Source organism: Zonotrichia albicollis, chromosome 2, assembly GCF_047830755.1.
Source record: "Zonotrichia albicollis isolate bZonAlb1 chromosome 2, bZonAlb1.hap1, whole genome shotgun sequence".
In the NCBI taxonomy this organism is placed as follows: domain Eukaryota; kingdom Metazoa; phylum Chordata; class Aves; order Passeriformes; family Passerellidae; genus Zonotrichia; species Zonotrichia albicollis.
Genome location: NC_133820.1, coordinates 105,663,203 through 105,688,810, shown reverse-complemented (window position 1 = coordinate 105,688,810; position 25,608 = coordinate 105,663,203). Strand labels below are relative to the sequence as shown.

Sequence of the window (25,608 nt, the reverse complement as noted above, 5' to 3'; positions counted from 1 at the left end):
GGAAAGAGGAAAAACAAACACACATGCAGATTAAATATTAAAATAAAGACAAGCCTATAACCGTCCTTGGACAAACACACGCAGCAGCAGCACTGAGCCCTCTCCGCCGTAAAACCACATGAACACGGCTGCGTTCTCTGCATTATCCTTTTGTTTACAGGCTGGGAAGGACAGTGCTCGTTTCCCTCTCCTTATCTGACCGCCGCCGCTCCCATTCCCGCACCCCCGTGCCGGGTTTTCCCGGTCACCGGGGCCGCCCCCTCCCCCTCAGGGTCAGCGGCTCGGGAACGCTGTGGAAACAGCTCTTTCCCAACACCGGGCTTCATCGGCAATCGGGGCTGTAGGTGGCTCGAGACAAGCTCCTCGTTTCTGCGAAAAATCCGTTTGCAAAGCAAAGGGCCGTGACGGTCGGGGGCGCCCGGGGCCGCCATCCCCAGGCCGGGCAAGGAGAGAGAGCGGGGGCTGCAGCCTCCGCACCGGGCTCGGGCGAGCCGCAAGGATCCTGAGAGCGACCCCAGCAAAACTAAACGCAACAGACAAAAAAGGCTCGGCCCTCAACCCTTCCAGTCATTCAAAATAAGCCTTCATCTTTTCAAACTCTGACATTCCATTCAACAATCGTCTCGTCTTAATTAGGTTCAAGCTTGCTCTGCAAACGGTGGGATCTCTCATCTTTTCCATCTTCCTGTACTTCCTATCAAAAGAGAAAATATTTTCTTCTTCAAAATCTACTAGCTACTAAGGAAATACAAGGAAAAAAGCCCTGCAAGCGGCTCTTACAAGCTTTTGCTGCTCACTCGTTATGGATGCCTCTATCAGCACTGTGAACAGAGAAGCAATACCTGCTCTCCTCCAAGCAGCTACTGCGTGGCCTGTCATTTCCCCCAGCTCTACCCATAAACAATATTACAGCTATCTATGCATGAGGGTTTGAGCACCATGTCTTGCATAAATCCAAGAGCCAAGAGAATCCTTACAAGTATCTCATTATTAATTTCTCTTCCTCGACAGACCGGCTGCTCTGTGCCCTCCTCAACCAGCCCCCAGTTCCTACAAACTCAATGAGAGAGGGTGGAGTTCTATTTCAGGGAAGAAGGAAGGGTATTTGTTTCTTTCTTTTTTTTTCTCAGCATAACCAGCACCTAATTAAAGGAATAGCTACATACTGAAAATGAAAATTCCCTCTCACCCTAAGTTTCATATTTCTTCAGTTTGACACCCAACATTTGCAATCCATGAGCTCTCAACTGGAACATTGTTACACACACAACAAAGGTTGGGCCCTTAAATGAAATATGCAATACAGCATACAACAGCTCAAGCATATAGTGACTTCTGGAAAGAATTACCATTTTTAAAATTCACATTCCATTCTCACTATGATTTACTGTCAAACTTTTGCAAGAGATAAGGTATTTCTAAACCATGATATTAAATTTATCCTTCTCAATTTGATATTCCAGACCTTCTCAGCTAGAGAGCCAAGGACTGTTTCTGTAATCTGATGTCCTCTATCAAACAATGCTGGTTTTAATCATTTTACATTTTTAAATAGTATTTAGAAGTTGCATTAACATAAACTATTTAGGTCACATTGTCCAAACACTTTCCAAAAATCTTAAGAAAACTCTGAATGCAGCCCAAACATAGAAACTGTGTACACAGCAGCTTCTCATGGGGTACCCAGAAGTATAAACACATAATAACGGCACAGTAGTACTGAAACATGAATAAATATTCCAAAATTAAACCTTTTTCCTCATAGAAAGAGCCACAAAGTTCCTCCAAGACTGCTTATTGCAGGACATGTAAAAAGGGATAAAAGTGATTTCTAAGGATGTGAAGAGGGATAGTGCTCTACACAACAGCACTCAACCTTGTGATGGTAAACACAAAGCACAAACATGCACAGCAGGCACTGTCAAATGTAGCTACTCACCTTTCACAGCACTGGCTTCTTTCAGGTTGTGAGACAGAAAGTCTATGCTGGCATAGGTGCTCATCTCTACTCCACTGATGCCCCCATTCAGGAGGTGCCTAGCTTTCAATCTGGATTTGTCACAGTTTGCCAAGGACCCATCGACAACATCAATGGCGATGTAGTTGAGGCCATTCTGGAAGCCAGCCGAGGTCTCCCGGCACATGGGACTGCTACCCTGCTCCTCCTCCAGGCCTTCGCTTTTCCTGAGGGACACGTTCTCCACCGAGGCTGAGTTGTGTCGTTTGGGGTTGTGTGCGAAGGAGGGGGACACTGGGGTCACAGTGGTGGTGGAGGAGAAAGTTTCTGAGCTGTGCCTCCTCCGCCCCTGGGGGTCTGCCCGGATTACTTTGGCCCCCCGATTCGGGTCTGGGGGAGGGCTGGAGAGAATGAAAGCCTCCACCCCAGAGAGAGTGAGCCTCTTCACACCAGACGTGGGGCTGGTGACCCGGGCACTTTCTGGTTTCTGAACAATGGGTTGAGGTGGGGTAGTGGCCATGCCAAAGGTCATCTCAGTGTAGTCACCACCATCCGATGGGCTGGACGAACAAGCCATCCCCACAGCCGCCTTCAGGTAGCGCCCACTGGGCTGGCTGGTGCTGGAGGAAGAACCCGGAGAGAGAGCTTCCAAGGAGCCCACAGAGACCGTGCCCGACTGGGAGGGTGACTGTGACCCGAAGTCAATGTTCATGTAGTCAGAGAGAGGGGAGCGCCTCTGCCCCGTGCCTGAGCCCAGGGAGGAGGCTGGGCTGTCAGCAGGCAGCGAAGGGGGAGAATAGACGGCAGCATCCCCGAAGTCAATGTTGATGTATTCACCGGGGCTCTTGGGCTCCGGCGGCAGAGGGTGCTCGTTCATGCTGGGCAGCACGGTCCGCAAGGTCTCCAAGGAGAGGCGGCTGGGCCGGGCCGCCCGCTGGCACCGCTGGCTAAGGAAGCTCTCGGTCCGGCTGTGCCGCAGGGGCGAAGGCACCGTGTGGCTGGAGGGGGCGAAGGTGCCTGCTCCACACACCGCCTCCTCCGGGATCATCCTCCCCGGGGAGTTCATGAACACGTACTGGTCGCTGTCCTTTGCCAAGCCCTGGCTCTTGTAGGAGCGGGGTAAGGAGCTGTATGAATAGCAGCTGGGCTTTGGGGGCTCACTGGACCCATGCCCTGAAGGGGCAAAAAAGAAGTCCGGGGGGGTGAGGGAGGGAGCTTGGGGCCCATTCTGGGGGTCCCGAGGGGACATATTGATATAGTCGCCGTTACTCAGCCTTCCGTCTGAGCTCTCCATGGACAACTTGGAGCCGTACCACATCCGCATGTACCCGCTATCGTCAGGGGAGCTCTCCCCAGGCGAGCTGGTCTTGCAGCTGCTCCCGTTCCCCGGGGACCCGCTACCCACCCCTGCCCGGGGCTGCAGGATCTGCTTGGGGGCAGACACGCTGGTGGGGCTCATGGGCATGTAATCATCGCTGCCCCGGCTTCCCTGCCCTAAAGCGGCGGCCACACCGGGGGTCATGGGCATGTAGCCGTCATCATCTCCCCCTCCTCCCCCCACTGCCGGCGGGCCCAGATTGGTGCTGCTGCTGCCGGAGCTGCGGTGAGAACCGATCTCGATGTCCCCGTAGTCCTCCGGGTAGGGGGTGTAGGTCACTTTGGGGGAAGCCCCGGCTTGGCAGGAGGAGAAGAGGCGGCCGGCGCTGCCGGCGAAGGTGGCGCGCATCAGCGTGTACTCGTCGAGGGAGGCGGAGGAAACCTGCGGCGCGGCGGGTCGCTGCCGGCATGGCGTGGTCAGGGAGTAGGTCCGCTTCCGATGGCACCTGTCGCTGGCAGCGTCGGGGCAGGGCCGGTAGCAGAGACGGCCACTCGGGGGCCGCTCCATCGCCATGTAGCCGTAGAGGTCGGTGCCGCCCCCCGGGTCCCGCACTGGGGGGGTCTCGGCCACCGACTCAGGGGTGTTGCTGCGGTTGCTGGCAGTGGAGGAGGAGGAGAAGGGCCGGAGGTCGCCGCCTGGGCTGGAGCCGTACTCGTCGAAGGACATGAAGCCGGCGTCGCTGGGGGAGCCGGACACGGAGGCGCTGCCGCTGGACGGGCGCTGAGTGTGATGCGGGTGGGCAGGCTCGGAGCCGAGGCCGCTACTGGAGGAGAGGCTGATGGGGCTGGTGGCGGAGGGGGGTGAGTGGGAGGCGGGCATGGACATGGAACGGCTGCTCTGCAGCCCGCCGCCGCCACCGCCGGCCAGCACCGGGAGCAGCTTCCCCGCCTGCCGCCCTCCGCCGCCGCTGAGCGTGTGCGAGCGGCTCAAGGGGGTCCTCACAGGGCCCGGGCTCATGGGGCTGCCGGCCGTGGAGCCCACCCGGCAGCCGTCACCCTCGCTGGCCGTTCTCACCCGGCACGGCGTGCACTTGGTGCTGGCGCCGGCGGCGAGGCTGTCGGTGCGGGAACGGCGGAGGAGGCCGGTCTGGCTGGGAGGCAGGTTGACCAGGTGGTGGTGCCGGCGACCGGGCACGGTGATGGGATGGGTGGCGGAGACGCCGCTGCCGCCGGGCCCGCCGGCCCCCCCGGAGGAAGATGAGGAGGAGGACTGGCTCTTGCTGCGGGGCCGGAACTCGGACAGCTCCTTCAGCGCCTTCATGGCCTCCAGGATGGTCTCGTGGATGTTCTGGGCCACCACCGAGTCGTCCGCTTGCATCCAGAGCTCGCCGGGGCCGGTGGCGGCCGAGCGCCCCACCTCGATGAAGAAGAAGCTGTCGGAGTGGCCGCAGCGGCGGATGTTCATCAGCTGCAGCGTGACCGAGGGCAGCTCGCAATTGAGGCGCACGAACCCAATGGTGCGGGCCGAGAGGCAGAGCCGGTGGACGCCGGTGAGGTTTTTACTCTGACCCAAGCCCTTGGGCTTCAGCGTCACCTGCCAGACCTCTCGGTAGGCAGCGGTGGCCGGCGCGATCAGCCCGTAGTTAAGGTCTTCGCCGGCCGCGGCCAGGGAGGCGGCGGCCGCGCCGCAGGAGGCGGAGAAGGGGGAGGCGAGGTGGCGGTAGGGGGACCCCTGGCAGGCCGCCTTGCCCTCGTTGAGCAGGTCGGTGAGAGCCCTGTACCAGCCCTCCTGCTCCTGCTCGTTCTCGGCCGCGACAGCGAAGTACTCGTCCTTGGTGTAGAGGGCGATGAGGTACTTGTGCTTGGCGTCCGCCCGCTTGTTGATGTTGAGGCAGGAGTCCAGGGCGATCACCCGCTTGGGCGCCCCAGACTTGTTCCTCCATTTCTTCTCGCTCTCGTAGTACTCCAGCCGGGCGCCCCCCGCCTCCTCCCCGCCGCCGCCGGGGCCGCGCAGCACGAAGAAGCGCTTGTGGCCGTGCTTCTGCTTGCGCAGGTACCCGCACTTCCTGACGCCCTGGTTGTTGTTGTTGTTGTTGTTCAGGTTGGGGCCGGGCGGGGAGCTCAGGGGGGGCAGCAGCCCCAGCACAGCAGGGCTCGCCATCCCCAGCCCCACGGCGGGAGCGCCGCCCGGCTCCTCTCGCTGCTGTCGCCGACGCTGAGCGGATCCGGAGCCCGAGCGCCGCGGCGAAAAAAAAAAAAAAATGCAAGAAAGAAAAAAGGAAGGACGGAGGGAAGCAGGTAAAATAAAGTTATTCCTTCGTAGAAGAGCGCAGTGGTCGGAGCCGCAGCGGGATCCTCCGCTGTCACCTCTAGGCAGCGGGTGCTGCTGGCGGCCGCCCGGCGTCCTCCCCGGCTCGAGTACCGGCGACGCCGCTAAGGCTCCCCGACCGCTGGTGCTGCCGCTGGTGCTGCCGGCGCCGGCGGGAGTTTCGCCGTAAGTAACACATCGCGCACCGAGTGCCCCAACTAAAGAGCAAAACAACACGTGACCGCCGCCTCACCGAGGCGCTCACACACCGAGACGGGGCGGGGCGCCGCCACCGCCGGCACCGCCCCGCATTGGCCGCCGGGCAGCGCGAAGGACGGCCGCGGCCTTCAATGGGACGGCGGGGCGGGCTCTCGGAGCGAGGCGGCGCGACACCGTTGGACGGCGGGAGCCTCGCCCCCCCGCCCCCTTCCCGCCCCTCCGCGGTCCCGCCCCCAGCCTCCGGCCACCCTCGGGCGCAGCGCACCCCGTCGCTGTCGCCGCTGCCCTCAGCGCATACAGCGCGGAACGTGCCGGGGGCGCGGGCACGGCGGGGAGGTTCGGCACATCCGGCGAGCCCCGGTGCAGGCCCCCGCCATCCCTCGGGACACGGCGGGGCGCCGGCGGAGCTCGCCGAGGCCAAATCAGGTGCTGCGGACCCGCCGGGCGGAGCTTCCGGCCGTGCGTGAGCGCTGGGCGCCCCCCGCACGCCCCCGCACACACGCGCGAGTGCGTCAGCCCTGCCCGCACACGCGCGGCGGCTCCGCGCGCTCCTCCGCGCGCTGTGTCACAGCGCCCACGCGCGCGCGGCCGCCCCCGCGCCCCGCCCGCAGCGCCCGCTCCCCGCGGGGCGGGAAATGCCACCCAGGGAGGGCCGGGGGCAGGGGCAGCCGCTCTTCGGCGGTGTTCATTAAACAGCACTCTTCGCTTTAATGGAGAATAAGGGCAGCGTCCGCGTTTCCTCTGGAAACGATCCCGGCCCCGCTGGGGGATCGCGGCGCGGTGATGACGGAGCAAGCGGTGGCGGGGGCAAAGCGGCCCCAGGGCCCCCCGCCTGCTGCTCCCCCCCCGCCGCCGCTCCCGCTCCCTCACGGGGCTCGCAGGGGCTCCGCGGGCGGGGAAGGACGGGGGGGTGCGAGGTGCCGCGCTTGTTTACCGGGACCCGCGCGCTCGTCACCGGGCGAGCCGCGCCCCGGATCAATGAGCGCCTTTCTCTCCCCTCCACCGGGGGGAGGTGAACGGCGGGGGGGCGGAGGGGCCCCGGCCGGGGCGGGCGGCAGGAGGGGCGGGGGTCTGTCCAGCCCGCATGTTCCTGTGCGAGGCGGAGCGGGGGAAGGAAGGGGGAGCGCAGGGGCCCAGGCGGGGGCTGCGGGGCGGGGATGCCGGGCCGCCTCTCGCCCCCCGATGAGGGCGGTCGCGGCGCGTCACCGAGCGCGCAGAGAGGTGCGGGAAGGACAGCGATAGTAAAAGTCGAGGGATGAAGGGAAGAAGCTGTACTGACACCGTCCAGCCGGTTCCTAACCGCAGCCGCATCTCCACCGCCCCGGGAGCGGCTGGGGAAGCCTCCCTTTGCACATGCCCGGGAAGAAAAGTGAGGCTGGGGTCACGCAAACACCCATGCGTGTTTTCCCGTCTTTCCCTGGAGTGCCTTCGGACACGCTTTCATTTGTCGACTTGCGCCGAAGCTGAAACCGCCAAGTTTGCGAGTAAAGACGAGAGGAAAAAAAAACCCACAAAAACAACACGACAAACAAACAAGCAAGGGAAAAAAAAGACGAAAGTGATGCGGCGGTTCCAGCTGCCGCCGTGCGGGGCCGTGGCCGAGCTCTCCCGTGTTCCCGAGGGGAAGGCGGCGGGGCCGCCCGCAGCCCGCACAGACCGCGCTTGCAACTCAACTTCGTCCTGCGCGAAATTCTCCGCGGTTTGGGTCATAATAACTCATTTAGAAATTAACAGCTGTAACGGGGTGAGAGGAGTGTGATTGGGAAAGACTTCACTATAAACACCAGTATGCTGCAGTAAACCATCTTATGAAGTAAGAATTCTCCCATCATTTTATGGGAAAATAATAACATTAACATTAACTAGTGCTTACCGGGGTTTATTAAATTTAGGGGGAGTCAACGGAGTTAGAGAGTAATTTGAGATCAGAGGCACCAACCTCTCTGCAGAAGCAAGAAAAGAGCGTAACCTTAGGCAAGGTACCTGTGACCTCTCTGTACCTGTGTGATTCTTCACAAAAAATGATGCTGACAATCTCTACTGTCGTGGGAATGTGCTGGATTTCTGTATCAGGAAAAATGCATAGAATTGGTAATTGTAAACTTAGATTATATGTAATGATTTTGTAAGAAATCTCAGTGAGGACAGCTTCTTATGAAAACTCAGGAATAGTTGATTTTCTAGCTATGACTGCAGTGGGCCAAACTATCTCCTATATCCACACTACCAAAGACATAAGGGAGTTAGTTATCTAACTAAAAGTTTCTTGCCACTGGGTGATCTAGGCCTATAAACTCCATCTTTTTTCTGCAAACCCCTTGGGAATTTGAAAATATTTTCCCCGCCTATTTATGAAATATATTGGTGACGTTAAGCAAGCATTCTTAGGTCTGAAATGTCAAAAAGATAAATATTACTTCATCTACTCAACACTGTCATATATGTTATTCTTGACGATTAACAGATTAAATATACTGGCTATAGCAGCACAGCTTTGTTTGCAAACAATTTCTGTGACAAAGACATTAGGATATACTAGAATCCAAGTTTGCAGTTTATAGTTTTTACTTCTATATTGGCATAGATATATATTCAGAAGCTCATTTTTTAGCAGAGTTTGATTCATAACAAGCATTATTTTTCCATAGTTATGTTTGGGGCTTTTTTGGGGCATAACTGGGGTACTGAACACAAGAAGTGGGACCCAGGCATGTGTAAAATTCAGGTTAAAAAGTAAATTATTTCATGACCAACATTCTGGAATGAATGTTCTTAGTTTTCATAGATGATCTGTCTTATTCAAAGTTTTATCTGAACTCCTCTGAATTGTTTTTCAACACTATATCACTTCTGAAAAATTTCCACAGTCATTTCAAAGTAATTACAGGACATTTAATTACAATAAATGCACTAATACCACTTGTCCATCCCACTTTTCAGCTAAAATTCACTGGTCCTGCAGGCTGGCATGTTTTATGATTTAGCTATTCCTGTGCATTGTGTAGCAATGTTTGCTTTAATTTCTGAAATAAGTGGGGTTTCAGAGATACAGAGAGCCATGAATTGGGATGGTTAAGCACAACACATGCACCCTTTTTCTACCCAACAACTTCAGGAACAACATAGGGGTGACAGAATCTTCAGTAATGCAACAGATTTGCCAGAGGATGTTTGCTTAAATCATCTCTGTAAAACAATTTCATTATCCTGAAAGAAAAAATGATCCCGTTTTACCCTCCTATTCCTTTTCTTCTGTCATGCACCCTACCCCAACTCTATTTCACCACATCACCTTCCAGTTTGAGATTTGACTGGGAATGCTTTGCTAGTGTTTAAGTACACCGACCAAATAATTCTAATATTAGCATCTTTCCTGCCTGCTAAACTATGCTTTTGCCAGCATACCAGTCTTCCTCCAAGAAAAATAAACTGTGTTGGGTGATGGTCAGATTTATCAAAATATACTATCTGTGTGAGGGGCATTTGCCATCAGTTATGTCAGTCATAAAATTTTACCTCTGTCCACCCTAAAATGACAGAGGCATGCCTAGAAAATTATAGACCTTGCTTTTGGCAATGAAGTTTAGATGTAGCAAATACAGTTTTGTTGGCACAGAGCCCTACTGATTGCACATTTCCATGCTTCAAGTACTTGGGGTTCCTTAGCTGTATAAAAAAATTGTGATAATGTCATTTATGTATAAGTGTATTTTAACTTGTTTTCATTACTGAGCTATATGGATGGATGCTAAACACTGGCCAACAGCATGGTTTTTCAAGCAATTAACTTCTCAAGCCATCGATGAATTTTGCTTGGGAAGGCTGTTTGTCTGAATAATAGTTAAATGATTGAATTTATTACTTCTAGGGGCATGCAACTGGTTTTAGTTACATCTGGAAGTTTGATTCTACAAGCCCAGCACATACAGGGTCCAGTTGGGGTTTTTTGTTTGTTTCCTTTCCCTCTGTCCTCCATCTCCATTAGCAGGACTGAAGCACGAGGCCCTATGAATATGTAGCTATATTTACATACTACCCAAATTCACAGTTACTCAGAAGACGCTTTCTGAAAAACTGGATGCATGAGTAGGTTGAATTTCAAAATTTGTGACATCCTTTAAAAATAAGTTTTTCCTTTGCTCTTATTCTAAATATAATTTTGAAATATCTTTCAATATCAGGATAAAGAGTAACAGTTGAAAGGGATCTGTTTGATGTTTGGCTTGGCTGTTGCCTTTTACCTGTTGCCAGGTTCACAGAGCTGATGGTAGTGAAGCCATGGGAAAAAGGTGCAGAGAAAGATTACGTGCGTCAGCAACATTTTCTTATACTATCAAGAGTACAGTTATCTGTTCCAACAAAACAGAGTGATTTATATTTTGATGTCCTTGAACTTCTACATAAACAGGTGAAGTCATTTTATTCCCTGGTACATTTATTTGCATATTCCTGATACAGTGTCATTCTGGTTATACATTTCATAACCTGAGTGTAAGAGGACATGAACTCCGGTGAACTTGTTTCTCTCTAACCTTTCTCAACTCCTTTGAGTGCTAATGTACCATGACTGTGCTACTATCCAGTTGAGAAGTCTGTGTTATTTGGGAGGAAGGACAGGTCATCTTTCCAGATAGTTTTACAAAAGACTATTGATACCACTAGTTTACTAACTCCTAACAGCAGGGTTTATTCCTTTATAGCAAGAACTAATGCTAAATGATACAGTTGCCCTTATCGTTAAATAGGGGCTGTCAATTTTTTTCCCCCTGCTCCTGTGTAAACAACTATGGGTGGTTTTATACAAGAGGGAAAGATACTCAGAAATCACAGACTCTAAAAATACTTCTTTCTTAAGTAAAGGTTACTTGCTTCAGTGAATATAGCACCCACAGTTTTCCAGAGAATTCCAGGTTAAATAAATAGGGATTACAGTTATGCAACTTTGTGCATATTCAGTAATTCTTGAAGCAATAATATTTTTATTAATTATTTGAAATATGCACAGAAATAATGTTGATGTCACTACCTTGTACGTTCTTATGGGGGGGGGATTAAGCCGAGGAAAATCTGGAGCATGCCTTATTTACAGATTTTTTAATTTTTTTTTTTTACTACGACTTGGAAATTTTTCTCCATTTGGATCATTTCTTCCTCAAATTTGTATCTCAAGGGGCAGATTCAGAACCCCGGAGTCCCCAGGCAGGCGGATACACTGGTGGTGTTTGGGGAAAGCCCTGCGGAAGTTCCCGGGCTCCGAACAAGGAGTCAGTCCATCTTCCTGCGGCAGGTGAACCCTCAAAGGGCCCATTCGGTCCCGGTCTCGCTGCAGCAGCGTGTCCCCGGGCCCGGCGGGGCTCCCCGGTCCCTCCCGCCGTGGGGCTCCGCCGGTTCGGTAGCGCCGCCCGGTGCGGGGGCTGCGCGCGTCCGGCGCCTCCCGCGGAAATCGCCGCTTTTGGTAAAGCTGCCGGGGCGAGCCTGGGGAAGGGCTGGGGGCGTGCGGGGGGTGGGGATCAGCTCCGGCCCCGCTCCCGCCCCTCCGCTGCCGGTGCGAAAATTACGCACTGGGGGCTGATATGCGTCAGCACTTCGCAATCACCAGGATTTTCTTCCTGGAACATCTATTTTTGTTGGTTGCGGGTTTTATTTTGGTTCGGGTTCGGTCTGCGTTTTTTGTGGGGTTCTTTTTTTCTTTTTTTCCTTTATGTGTGTGCGCGGTGGGCCGCGATGGCGGAGCCGCAGGTCCGCGGGGCAGCCTCGGTACGCGCCCCCGCCGCGCTGCTTGAGGGCACCGCGATAGGGCCGCCCCCGGTGAGGGCACCGCGCTGGGGCCGCCCCCCCTGGCGGCTCCGTGGGGGCACCGCGGGCGCGCTGACGGAGCAGCAACGTGCGGGCTCCCAAACACCTTCTGTTGTTGATGGTTTGTTGGTTTCTGTTCGTTCGGTTCTTTGTTAGTGTTTTTTTTTTTTTTTTTTTTTTTTCACCTCCCTCCGGGGGAAATGCTGTCTTTCATTCCTACTGGATTGATCACTGATTTAAAAAAATATTGTTATTTAAAGAAAAGTGCCTGATTGACTATAACCAGTTCTGTCCTAGGGGAAAAAACAAAGTGTTCGAGAAGAAACAGAGACAAATATTTTTAAGCAATAATTGAAGTCAATATTCCTCTTGCCTCTGAGAACATACAGCCCTTTTTGCCTTTTTTTTTTAAGAGGTTTTGTAATGTACTTTTCTGACCTGTATGGATAGTCAAGATCTATGGTCCTTTAGGGTATTTTTCTCTCCAAGATGAGAATGGATGATATAATTCAATATTTCTTTGATGCAATGTTTGCAGAAAATTTGCAAAGCCTCATTTGCCCGAACACCATAGGACTTGAACAGAAGAGGGCTTGTTTGTTTGTCTGTTTTCTGCTTTTTCAATTCTGTTTCTTACTCGTAGTATTCTGTTTGAAAATCTATTTGTTTACTTTTTTTTCCCAAGGCAGGTTACTCTAGCCATTTTTTCTGTTCTTTTCTGAATGTTCTTGAAGACTGTTCCCCCAGCAAAATCATTCCAGTCATTCAGCTTTCCTCTCTGCCTTACAATTCATTTGGCTATTTGCATCTGGCCTTTGCATCTGCTTTAGGTAGTAGCTTTTTTTCCTCTAGACTTTACAAAAAAACAAACTTCAGAAGGTAGCCTAACTTTCTCCATCATTTATCTTGACATCAGGACAATTTTCCTAGCAGCAGGGGTAATGCAGTTCTGGAGTAGACTGTCAAGGGATTTTTTATAGAGTCCCTATCACTAGAGCATTTTAAGCTGTGCAAATATTGCTCAGGAATGACACAAGTACAGTTGTCCTGACTCAGGATGATCTCATGTTTACTTCCAGTCCTATTTTGTTGGATTTCTCTGATGTACATATACCTATAAATAGCTCCAGGATTATTACTGTTGAAAGAGAAAAGAACAATCTTCACTTTCTCTCTCTCTCTTAATTTTTTCTTTTCTTTTTCTGTCTGCTAATTTAACTGTGCAAAATAAAGAGTGTAAAACTGTGATTATGAATAATCTCTTAGTGTTTGGGATACACTTTTCGTGCAATTCTGTCTTGTGCAGGACATTTGCTGATCTCATTTGTGCATGCACAAGACCACCAGGAATATGGAGACATCTGGGGTAATAGAGACACTGCAGAGAAAAATCTTGCCTGCTTTTCTCAGTGTACCCCTTCAGTGGAAGTTTTATGTGCATAAGGTGAGGAAGGCTTGCCCTCAGAGTAGGCAAGCCCTCAGAGTAGGCTTGCCCTCAGAGTAGGCTGACTACTTTCAAGGAAAATTACCATCTATTTACATTATTTAGGCAATGTCTGGGAAACTCACTGGAGCCTCAGGCTTCCATTGTGTTAGACACTGTGTAGATGGGTAATTAATGGTGGGCCTCCTTCTGTTTTTTTTAATGTATATATTGTACATATGCAGTGACTTGAGGAGTATTGCCAGGCAAATGCAATTCTGCAGTCCCGTGAATGCTGTGGCTGACTGACAAGCAGCAGCTTCAGCTCACCCAGTTCCTAACAAATGGACACTGCAGGCACACTCAGCATGTAAAGAACTGAAAAGTGTCAGTCTTCCATATTTTGATGGGCTTATGTGCATGGGGGAAGCACAAAAGCAACACATGGCCTGAGGGAAGAGGTGGAGGATCTTTTTGAAATATATTTTTGGAAGCACATTTTTTCAGGTATGCAGATTAAGTGCAACTATTAATTTCAGGAAGGTTAAGCATCACAACAAGATGAGTCCAAAACTCTTGGCACCAGAAATACATGCAGTTTCATATGCTAATGAAAAAGGTTGAATGAAACCTGCTCCCAGTTCTTGGGCACAAGGGCTCAAACACCCCACCCATGCTAGAGACTCTCTCATGGATTGTGGGGCATAAGAAGGAGGAGCAGCATGTCCAAGATACTTGTTGTATCAAGCACTACCGTGGTTGGAGGCAATCTACATGTCTAACAATAATAACTTGATTAAAAAGTTGCTGTCAAGTAAATTCCACAGAAAGGAAAAATAAAAAGTTCTTGCCTGTTCTGCTGAGTGCTCATGGATGCAAAATGAAATGGTCACTAAATGTTTTTTAAATATTCATGTGAATGTGACATGTTCATTACTAAAGTGTGAGACCACAGATGAAATACAAGTGAAGAGTGTGTTTTCAGTTCAACTGCTGATTAAGCAAAGGAACAGCATATGTAACAGAAGAGAATGAGGTAATCATGGCACATGAACATGTTTTTAATTTCATTCATTGCATTTAATCATACAATAAGGGAATGCTTCTGGGTGCCTCGCTTCATTCCTACACACTTCTTTTTTGAGAGACTCTTTACCAACTTGTAAAAACTTTCAGGGTTACAGAAGTAGATTTTTTAAAGATGAATAATTCCAAATGCAGACATTGCAAGAGCTGCTGTCACCTCCTGAATGCAGCTGGTGTGGTAGTGGATCAGTGAGCTGAGATTCAGTTCACTACCTGGCAGTGACCAAGCCAAAGCAAACCCTTTCTTCAGCTGGCGTTGTGTAAGGACCTGAAAGATGCCTTAGAAATGAAGCTTCCTGGGGGTATCTTTTTCTTGTACCTTCCAGTGAGCTGGAAGGACCTTGCATTTCTGGTACAAAGTGTTCTGAGTTCGTTTGCTAACAAAAACCTCTGTCCCAACTAAATTGAATCTAGTGAGAGATCCCGGGGCTGCACTGCAGTTTGGCCTTTGGGTTACCCTTGCCAGCGTTTATTTACAGAAGTCTCCTCTGCAACTATTTCCTGAGAAGGTGTCTTTCTTTGTAATAAAATGACATTTTTTGCTTTGTTCAGGAATGGATAAACACAACCAGTGTTCTAAAAATGTAACTATCACACTGGTATAAGTTAAACAGATACAATTTATAGCTTGTGGAAAGATCAGATAGTTTTGAAGTCAGTAGCTGGCTGTAAAGTTGTTAATTGAACATTTGCTGAAAAATGCCTATGGGGAACTGATCTTGTTATTCATGCAGGATAGTCAAGTTTAAAAACAACAGTTGTTGCCTATATTTAAAGAAATATTTACAAGGTAAAAACCACGGTCCCCAAAACATTCTCACTTTGAGACATCCTTACATTACCATTCCTTTAGGCAGGTAATGCTGAAGTAATCTTACTACACCATTTAATGACTTTTTGATTTAGTTTGTGGTTTTTTTGTTTTTTTTTTACTTTCAGATTGAAAAAAAATAGCAAGTTTTCATATTTCTCACTTTTGAAGGCTCTCTGTAATGAATTAATTTTTTTTTTTCAAGTGCAGGTTCAACTTTGTAACCACACTGCACATACAAATCAAATTGATACACTACTGTAAACATTGCCTCCACTTGGATTTTAATATTCAGAGGAACCTGAAAATCTTACAAACCAGTCACTGACTCACAGAATCACTAAGATTGGAAGGGATCGCTTGGGGTCATCTACACCAATCTCCCCATTCAAACAGGGTACCCTAGAGAATTCTGCTCAAGATTGTGTCCAGATGTCTCATGAATATCTGCTGGAAAGGAGACTCCACAATCTCTCTGGGCAGCCTGTTCCAGTACTTTGTCACCTGCACAGTAAAGAAGTTCTTGCCTATCTTCATGTGGAACTTCCTGTGCTTCAGGATTTCTGTGTTCCTGTTCCCTCAATTGTTTCAGCAAGACTGAGGAGGACACATCAATTGACAAGGCTCCCTTCTATTTGAAAATTACCTCACAGAACTGACAGTATTTTATCTCAAATTCATTAGTTTCAGTAAATTAATTCCTGTCCCTCATTTTAAACTTCTAAGTGCTGAATAGATATCCTAGTTTTTCTTGCAGGTGCTGATAAAGGAGTGGAGCTAGGCTGCTATTCTATACCTTGCGCATCCTCTCTGGAGACAGTGGCTTGGGGGGGAAGAAAAGGGGAACACACTCTGGAAGTGGGGCCATTTTGTTCCATTTCTCCCTGAGGAAGTCACCAGGACCAGCCCTGCAGACTTTGTCCCTCTCTCGCTGTTGCCCATCCCTTCCCATCCCTCAGGAAGAATGCAACTCCAGGTGGCAAACACAGCTGAGCCCAGCAGAGCACACAGCCTGTGGGGCTGCTGTGGGAAGCAGCCACAGGAACAGAGCAGCAGAGGTGAGCCATGCCTGGGCTGAGCCTGAGCTGAGCATGAGCCTGAGCCTGAGCTGAGCCTGGGCTGAGCCTGAGCTGAGCCTGAGCTGAGCCTGAGCCTGAGCCTGGGCTGAGCCTGAGCTGAGCCTGGGCTGAGCCTGAGCCTGGGCTGAGCCTGAGCTGAGCCTGAGCCTGGGCTGAGCCTGAGCTGAGCCTGGGCTGAGCCTGAGCCTGGGCTGAGCCTGAGCTGAGCCTGAGCCTGAGCCTGGGCTGAGCCTGGGCTGACCCTGAGCTGAGCCTGAGCTTGAGTCTGGGCTGAGCCTGAGCTGAGTCTGGGTTGAGCTTGGGCTGAGCCTGAGCTGAGCCCAAACTGAGCCCAAACTGAGCCCAAGCCCAGCCAATCCCAAGCCGAGTGGAGAGGAGCCGAGCTCAAGACTGCCAACAGCAACCGAGCGAGCAGCCCGGGAAGTGAGTGGCACAGTGCAGACCATCCAACTCTTTGGGTGTTTGTCCACTTCACTGTTTTTCGTTGTCTTGGGCTCTGGGACAGGGAATGCCAGCTGTGGAGGGTGCTTGCCATCTTGTCTTTGTCTCAGCAGCCATGCAGAACAGGGTCAAGGTGGTGAACACCTCTGTGTGTAAAGCACTTTCTCCTTTGTACACTAATGTTGTTAATGCTGTTGCTATTATCATGCATTTCTTATTCCATGGCTGTTTGGATTTGATAAATTATTATATCAACACATAGTCTCTTCCTTTGTTCGTCTCTCACTGGAGCAGAGGCAGGGGGAAAGGAAACAGATTATTTGGAGTTTAATTCTCACCTGGTTTTAAACCACCACAGTAGACCAGGATGTATTACAGAAATGCAGCAGCTGTACTCTGCATTTCCAGAAGAGATGTTATATCTGAAGAAAACCATCACAATCCACAAGATGTATTTTCTCTCAACAACCTCATTCTACTTTGTTGGTTTTTTTTTTTTTTTGGATAAATTTTATACTTTTCTGCAGGCTTAACAAATCACTTAAGAATAGATATTCACAATTTAGGTTGTATTTATTATAGTAGCATGAATTTTAAAGCCTGCTATGGAGGTTTCAGATCTGATGTCCTCTGCAGCACAAACAACTTGTGATCAAACTCAATTATGATATTTAAGTCTTCCTGTACAGGCCTTGAGGGGCCATTAGGTTATATCCATAAGTAATGGGGTGAATGAAGACATGCTGTAAACTTGGCTGGATTGGCTGTGCCTGCATGTTTGGTGAGGTGGTTTCATCTCAGCTAACCACAGCTATCTAAAAGTTCAATGACTAATGCATTTTAGCCTCTAGAGTTCCTCCAAAGTAATGAAGGGAGGGTTATTAATCCTTTCTTCAAGTAGTTCTGAAGTTTAACATTAAGCTGAGTGAGGCTGGTTAATGTGTATTTTAATAATGGAGGAGATAATGTGTAGCCACATTATGTAGGTGTTGATTCCTACAATTGCAACTACTAATTCAAATTTTTACAAAGAATTAAGGCATTAACTTTATACCAGGACGTTTATGTCCTGACAGATATCATCCCCTCTCACCATGCCACACTTCATTTTCTTGCCAGTTAGGGCATTTTTAGAGCTTCTGTAGCATAAAACCGTAATGGACTCAGCATCGTGTGCTCTGCTCACTTAACAAAAGCATTCAGCTTAATTTGAAAGACCCTTATGTTTAGTTGTATACAGTTCTGGTGTCAGCAATCACAAAACAATGCATTTAAAAAAGTGTGACATATTTCCATTAGAGAATAACTTTCCTCCATTTGCTGTAAAGGAACTCTAGAGAACTAGCTAACACTTGCCCCTTCTCTTTTCCAAAGTCAAGACAAATATGTTTGATTGCTTGCCTGCCTGGATACAATATGACCACTTTGGAATTCATTGGAAATTTTCAGAAAACATTTTAGGCATTACAGAGCACAACACAGATGATTTTCCTGAAAACCAGGAAACGGGAAGACATTTGGACTTTAAGGTTACCCATTGCTCTCTAAGTGCTGTGTGACAGCTGTGGGACAGATGCTTAGCCAGCAAGGGAGGCCAGTGAGAGCAAAATATAGACATTTCAATTTTTCCCTCTCTCTTCTCACAGATGGTTTGTTGATGATGGTAGAGAAAGAAGGAAGACACCAGCTGTTAAGTCATTGTTTTAGAAAGGGTAGAATTACAGGCTATTTAGAAGAGGGATTAAAGACAGAAGCCCACAATATCCTTGATGGTGAAGATGCTGGGATGTTGTTCAGCAGTGCTTTATTTATAACCTATCCATTTTACCCCTTTTCATCATTATTGATCTTCACATTCCATATGAATATCAGCAATGATTAGATTAGGTGATTTTTTGACTCCTACACTCTCCCAGCACCACTCTCAGTCCTGCCCCCATTTGCCTCTCAGTTCCCAATCTGTTGAATCTCATGTATTAACAATGAGATTTGTACCCTTGCTCCTGCCGGACTTCTCCCCATTTGGCCCACTTTGTACTTATTTTTGCTTCAGGCTCTTCTATTCCATGAACTGATGTATTGGAAGGTTATGTGTCAGATCAGAGAGAAAAGGCTGCAGGACTGTAAGGTACTGAGTCACGTTTAGTGGTGGTACTTTGCACCCTGAGGTGTGTGGGGTATGCCTGTGCTGCAGGGCTGCTCCCTCACATGGCCTGATGCACCAGTCTGATTCCCCATCACATTATCAACCATTATTTCTGTCTTATCCACAGACACTGACTAATACCAAGAGATATGCATCTCCCCAGTTTTTTTTCTTTTCAACTTCACCTCTCGCCGCTTTTTTTTTCTCTGCAGCTTCACGTCTGCTTCCCTTCAGCAGCCTACTGAGCTCTACCAGATTACCAAATCCCAAGCAGTTTCTTCAAACTTCAGATTTGACTCCATACAGAAATGGAACTTAAATATTGAATGTCCCCTTTTCCTGCTCCATGGTTTCCACCCAAAACCCTGGCCCTGGAGACTGGAGAGGACTGAGATATTAGGGTCCCTTGGCTGGCTGCATGCAATCTCATATGGCTCCTCAAATCCCCATCAAACTTATCTTATACATGCTCTCTCCTTTCTGAACTGCAAGAGTGAGGTGAGACCTGCAGAGAGTGGGTCTTTATCATCTTTCCCTTTAAAAATATGCCAGGAAGGAAAACAGAGAGTGGAAAACCAGTGTCCTTCTCTGGTGTTCCTGGAAAAGAGAGGCTGTAGGAAGCAGGGTAACTGTGGATGGTGTGTGTGTGTGTGTGTGTGCCACAGACAGCTCTGTCCTTCCATGCCAGTGATGGCTGCCCCAGGGAGGGACCAGGAAAGAATTCCAACTCTTACTGAGCAAATCCCTGGGGACCAGAATACAGGAAAATAGGCAGGACATGGTGAGGATAAGTTTCCCAGTAAAAATCTTGAAAATTTCATCACAGCCTCGAGCTTCTTGATTCACTCTGAGACTTGTTTTGTACTTATTGAAATAAAAAAAAAACAAACCCCAAAACAAAAACACAAACACCACAAAGGCTAGCAAAGTTGTGCAACTTTATTTACAAATAATGTAGCCAAAGTCTGGTTTCCCCAAACAAAACAAGGAAAAACTCCCTGCTGTTCTTCTTGTGCCTTATTTATACAGATGTACATAACCCCTGCTAACTATTTCTTCATCTGCTTCGTTTGCAATATATCCCAAGGATACTGCTTGCGTTTTATAGTTCAAAACAGAGCAATATGTGTCTGTAGGGTGGTAGCTTTCATTGCTTCTGTCTTTCTCTATGGAGAGCTTAATTTGTTCTGACTACAACAACCATAAAAAGACCATTTCTCACCGCTTCCAGTGTAAAACCATGGATCACATGAACCAACTTAGTGGTCTTTTGCACTAAAAAATTAACCATCAACTTAAGCAATTAACCATCGCTTACCCATTTTTTAAATCCACTACACTCAGTCCTGCAAGTGTAATTTCTGTTCTCCTCCCAAAACAGTTTTTAATTGGCAATATTTATACCCATATAATTTTTACTTAGCTACCATTGTATAAATTACTTCCTGTTTGTAATCTGTCCTCATAATTTCTCTCCTCTTGCCATTTTCAGAATTTAGAGATAATATTACAGTTTATGCCCTCTTTTTTTTTTTTTTTTTTGTCATCCCATAGGTAAATTGATTGAATAATTGTCTAAGGCATGGAAGAATCTTTGTAGCATCACACTGGTGATACTTGGTAAATTTTAGTTAGCAATTACACATTGAAATTCTGAGTTCTAGGGTTTAGTCTCATTTATTATATGTTGTCTTGGTTGTGTTCTGGTGTAACATTTAATCAGAGTGTCATGTGGTATCAGTGCTTAACAGAAGTCTGAAAGGCATTGTTTTGTCAACATAGTTACCTTTATTAAACAAATCAAATAATCAAAATTCTTATCTCATAAAAGTGCTATGCAGTTTGTTTAACTTAACCTGTTTTGCATAAAGTCCTGTTGACTGGCAGTAATTATGTTACCATGTTATATTTCCTTATGGACAGAGTCCCATATCATCTGTTCCATTCTTTCACACGGAACCAAGGTCACGTTAACTCATCTAGAGTTACCCTGGTCATCCTGTTCATGTTGCTGAAATATCAACATGGCATTCGATTTTTCCAGGCCTCTTGGACTTCTCCAGTATGCCAAAGCTTTTTGCCAATGCAGAGCAGTACAAATTGTTTTTAAAATCTTTCAATCAAGTTATGTGGACCTGCCAATTTCAAAAAATTAATAGACGTTCTTTACCATCTGCTTTAGAAAATGTCAGAATACATGATAGTTTGGCAATGCAGAAACTGCTTTTCTTTCTAAATGCAAAACAGAAATATTCAATGAGTGCTTTTCTTTTCCCCAATTAGTGATGGAACTATGTCAGCACCAAGATTTCTATTGTGCTAAATAGTCTTTCAGAAATTCAGAATAAGGACATATTCTTGTTGTCTTTATCCCTACGTTTTCATAGATCTATTTAGTTTGCATACCAATATAGTGCATTTATTAATGTATGAAATTACAACCATTACCTATAATTGTCTTTTAAATGTTTTATTAGCATGTATATACATATATATATGTGTGTATACACTGATATACTGCTGTATGCAGTAATTATAATACACATAATAATCAGCTCTGAATTCTGTGTACACATCTTTAATTAGATCATTGCTGTGTACTTCTTGGCATGTGTTTTAAGTTGAGTGAGAAATCAGTTTCACAAGTCAGAATGAAGGATAATGCAGTATTATAACATGTTTTCTTTGGGATGAGATTTCAATCTTTAAGTTTGATAGGATCTAGGTCATTGTAGGCAATGTGGAACAAGAGTTTAGCACATGTCATTCTATTAGAAGCCCTTTTTTATAGAGGCAATGTTTCTTTCTTTATAGATATTTATTCTTGGTCACAAAAGTTACATGGGGTGGAAATCATCTCACCTTACTTGATAACACAGATATCCACATCTAAGCTAGTGATTCCCCAGGGTGACCATGCCTCTGTCCATAGAGAAAAACAGACATTTTAGAGCTCAATGAACCTGACCTATTTTAGATGCCTACATTAGGATGGTATGAATCATGCCTTATAGTGTTTATTCTTTCTCCATTCTTCCCCCCCAGAGACAATAAAAGGAACCCGTGGTGGTTAGTCCTGATCCAGTTCTATTGCAGAGCAGACTTCTACATCTGGACATCCATGCAGCATTTCTCTTTTCTCGCGGATTAAAAAAAAAAAGAGAAGAAGAAAAAACTTGTTATATAATCATGAGGAAAAGAAGCAAGTGAGCCTCAAAATCTTGAAGATACAAAAATTATTTTAAACCATTAATTTTCTATACCAGCTTTGGAGTTGAACACTGAAGTGCCTCAAGGTGCAAGACCTCAGTTCCACTTATGTAAAACAACTTTTAGATTAAGTCTGTTGAACAGCTTTTAATCATGGTTACTCTTCTCTCCTATTCTATCATTTCCATCAGAGACATCATGTCTAACAGGGCAACATTGTGTGGCCTAACAAGTAGAAGGTAAGTTAATTGTAAGAGCAGAAACAAAAGGATAACAACAGAAAAAAGAGGATAGAATAAATATTCTGACTTTTTTTGTTATACCTTCAGCTTTAGAGTTGTTACAAATCACCCAACTCTGACTACACAAATATTATAATAACTACAGAGATTCTCATTATTTTATATCTTTAGTGACAGCAGAATCATAGCTATTTAACAGATGACTTTATACAGACCCATGGGTACTAAAAAAAGAAATCTTCAGGCCAACACAGTTCCCTATTTTGGCAAGGATATTGTGCAATTAAGGCAAGAGCTATATTTTATTCTTTTTGGCACAGAGGCCATTTCTTTGGTAATGACTACCTGTTCCTTTTTATCTTTCTCATACATGCTACATTACAGCAACTACAGCCACATGTGCCTACACTGGAGGAATACCTGTCCAATCTACACTAAAAGGAAAAGAAATCAAAGTGTAGCATATTTATGGATTCTCTGTACACAAAAAAGTGAAAAAAATTATGGAGACATGAAAAAAAAAGGTTAAGTCTAACATGAATAAGAGTAGAGATAGTAGAGGAGAATGGTCCTGATCCTTTAGAAACAGCTTTTGCAGAAGACAGACAGCAGATAAATCTAAAAATGTTCTTCTTTCAGAAATAAAATTCATTCACTAATTGTGTATCCACTGAGGTAGCAGTTTTCAGGAACAGGTTTGTTCTTCCACATTCCACATTGCAAGGCAGCAAATAAAATGTGATTGTGGTGGACCCCTATAAACTTATTCATCTGCCCAAAGGGGTAGTGTGTTTCTGAAGTTCCAAAGAAAATTTTCTGCTGCTTATACTAACTGTATGTACTAAGTTATACTTTCCGAAATTATTTTCCTTACCTTGCTTGATAATATTAAAGGCTTTACAGAATTCAATAAAATCCCTCTTGTGTGATATATTAAAAAACTTCATATATCAAAATCTCCCTGCTTCTGCCCCAAGAGGTCAGGCATTTTGTTCACAAATGTGCACTCATTTCACAGCTTAATTGTGGGGTATCACTGACTCCAGTCTTTCTGATCAGATGGAGGAGTTTACCATCACTATTTTATTTACTTCTCAAATTTTCTCAGTGTTTCTGTTTACTTTGCTGTGAAAGAATCTACAAAGTTTCTTTCTACAGATAAAGTGGTTTTCATGAGGCAGATTTCTCCAATCAAGCATACAGCTTTTGAGTATTATTAATGCACAATCTAAAATCTCCCCACTTCGTTGAGAATAAAGCATCCTTTGAAAGTCTCCAAAAACAGGGGAAGCATTGATATGTGGGTATGCTCAGTCCTTTGAACAGACAAAAATAATCATAGCATTATTATTTTCTATATTTGCCCTTAATGAAAAAAATAGCATTAAATCATCTAGTATTTCCAAAAATGTAACTTTCTTGGACTTACTCATCATGTCATTCTAGTATTAGTAAGTTTCCCATAGTGATCATCTGCTATATCACAGGAAAATGCCACCTTCTGTGAGGTACAACCTGAAGTGAGAATAACCTTATCTGTCACATTAATGGTAGAATTACCTAATGACCTAAACAAAATCAACGCATTTCAAATATTTAGTCTCATCAGTAAATTCTTGTGTGTTGCCAACTCATATATGCCAACCAGGATTTTAGTTCTTGCATACAATAAGAACTCCCATTCACAATAAACCTGACCATTTTTTCTCTGTATTTCTGTCTGCAGAAATGGTTACCAAATGAGAATGGTGACTCTACAGATGAAAATGGATGAGTATATTTCACCAAGACAAGATAAACCCTTATGAAGTGTTCCTTTCTTACAGTAGTGGGATAATTTCTCCTTTTAAAGCTCTTGAATGTTAATATTCCCAAACCTTTTGAAATGTCATCACTACTGAGCCTCACCATTTCATTAATTACTTCAGTCAGTTCCCTTTTCAACTTCAGCTGTGCACCTGCGCCTAAAGGTATGCAAGTAGCCCCAGGAGCCTCTCAGTGGTCTTCAGTGCTTCTTGTCTGATGATCAATAGTCCTTTAAAAACAGAGCTCATTTCCAAAGTTGTGATGAAATGAGAGAAAATCATAGAAAATACTCCAGTATTTTCTGTACTGGAGTATTCGCAGTGAGCAAGTATGGAAAAAACCAGAAGAGTAAGGCAATAAACCATGGAATCTCCCAAGAATGCAAAGCAGCAATGTTGTAACAGCTATGTAGGCATAGCAATCCCATGTGTGTGGACATGACTATTCCAAATACAAATTGCATCACCAAAGATAATGAAACACCCTGGACATACTGCTCCCTGTTTCAGAGACTTGTCATAGACACATAGATGTCCACAGCAAATTTCAGTTGCATGCAGAATTTAGGTTTCTTTTATAAGCTTTGTGCTACATGGAGAGAACTGCTGAAATGTTACTTTTGAAGTAACATGAGAAATGATAACAAAGACTAGTTATTTGCTGCTAAAAAATCCAATATTTTTCCACTAAAATCACTTGGATATATATAATATGCCAAACTGGAAACACAGCCAAGGACTGGATACTTCACCATAAGTTTAGTTTAGCAAGATCTGCCCTGTCTTCTTAGGCTGGGTCTGACCTTGGAAAATTCCCCTCAGTCCAAAATTAAAGCACCTTATCTTGGCTATGTTCTTATGACAGGAGAGCTGGCACACGTTGGTTTCTCTAAGGCTAAAAAAAAGGTACTTAATATTTTCAGCAGTAAAGTCCAAATCAATAGAGTGTGTTCCTCTTCCATGTGTGCCTCTGCAAAACCAATGTGTTCCCTGCATGACTGTTGCATGTGTTTTATGTTATCAGGTGTTAAATATGTTCTTCAATGTGCTCACTATTGCATTAGGAATTGATAAGCAACCATGGTGTGGATAGAGCAATAGTCTGTCTGGTTGTGTCTTTATGCATCACCAGACTAGTCTTAAGAATGACATAAAATGTGGTATAAAACAATATACATGCGACTTTAAACAGACAAAGAGGTTGGTATAACAAGTAGCCTTGGTAGCCATACAAATGGCCAGCAAGGTGTTTTGTCTTGCATCCTTTTTATACCAGTAACACCTCAAAATGAAACCCACTCATTGCTGCACAGAAGTGGTACAGCTTATTTGGCTCTTTTGCACGTTTTTGTGCATGCTACACAGGCAAAGCCTTTTGTTGCCCCTACAGGATGCCCCTGTCTTGAGAGAGATTTCTGGAAAAACTATTCTGACAAATCTTTCCTGACATGGATTTGTCTCTACATTTTTTTATCAGAGCAAACTTTCACGTGAACATTTTTATGACAGAGTAAGCATGATTTTCCCATTTACTTTGAATCCATTAATGACAGGTTGAAAATGAAAAATGCCTTCCTATACCAAGAAGGTGCATATCAGGGACAGGCACTGCAATGAATATGCTGACTTCAAAGACAATTAAATTCACCTTAGTGTATCTTTCCCCCATAGCCAAACCCACAGGTGCCAACCCCATCAGTCATTGCCTCACTCACCTTCCTGACATATCTTTAAAACTAGAAAAAAGAGCTGATCAGCTCCTCTCCAT

At 46.3% G+C, this 25,608-nt stretch overlaps 2 protein-coding genes across 4 annotated transcripts in view; one reads left to right on the top strand and one right to left on the bottom strand.

Moving 5' to 3' along the window:
* Positions 1-5,923, bottom strand: part of IRS2 (insulin receptor substrate 2) — a 28,314-nt gene extending 22,391 nt beyond the window's left edge. Inside the window, exons 1-2 of one of the 3 annotated variants that reach the window (XM_074535969.1) lie at positions 1,940-5,922; positions 1-694 (exon numbers count right to left, since the gene is read on the bottom strand). In XM_074535969.1, the coding sequence (XP_074392070.1) occupies positions 669-694; positions 1,940-5,435 (3,522 nt within the window). In that variant the 5' untranslated portion in view covers positions 5,436-5,922 and the 3' untranslated portion in view covers positions 1-668. Of the gene's footprint in view, positions 695-1,939 lie in introns of all 3 variants that reach the window. The other 2 variants (XR_012579144.1, XM_014267736.3) reach the window with 2 other exon arrangements.
* On the top strand, positions 5,536-24,654 carry LOC113459396 (uncharacterized). The gene is made up of 4 exons (XM_074536207.1): positions 5,536-5,654; positions 5,807-11,256; positions 21,631-22,032; positions 23,762-24,654. The coding sequence occupies exons 1-2, from the start codon at positions 5,536-5,538 to the stop codon at positions 6,510-6,512; spliced, it is 825 nt and encodes a 274-aa protein (XP_074392308.1). The 3' UTR covers positions 6,513-11,256; positions 21,631-22,032; positions 23,762-24,654.
* Positions 24,655-25,608: the final 954 nt, after the last annotated feature.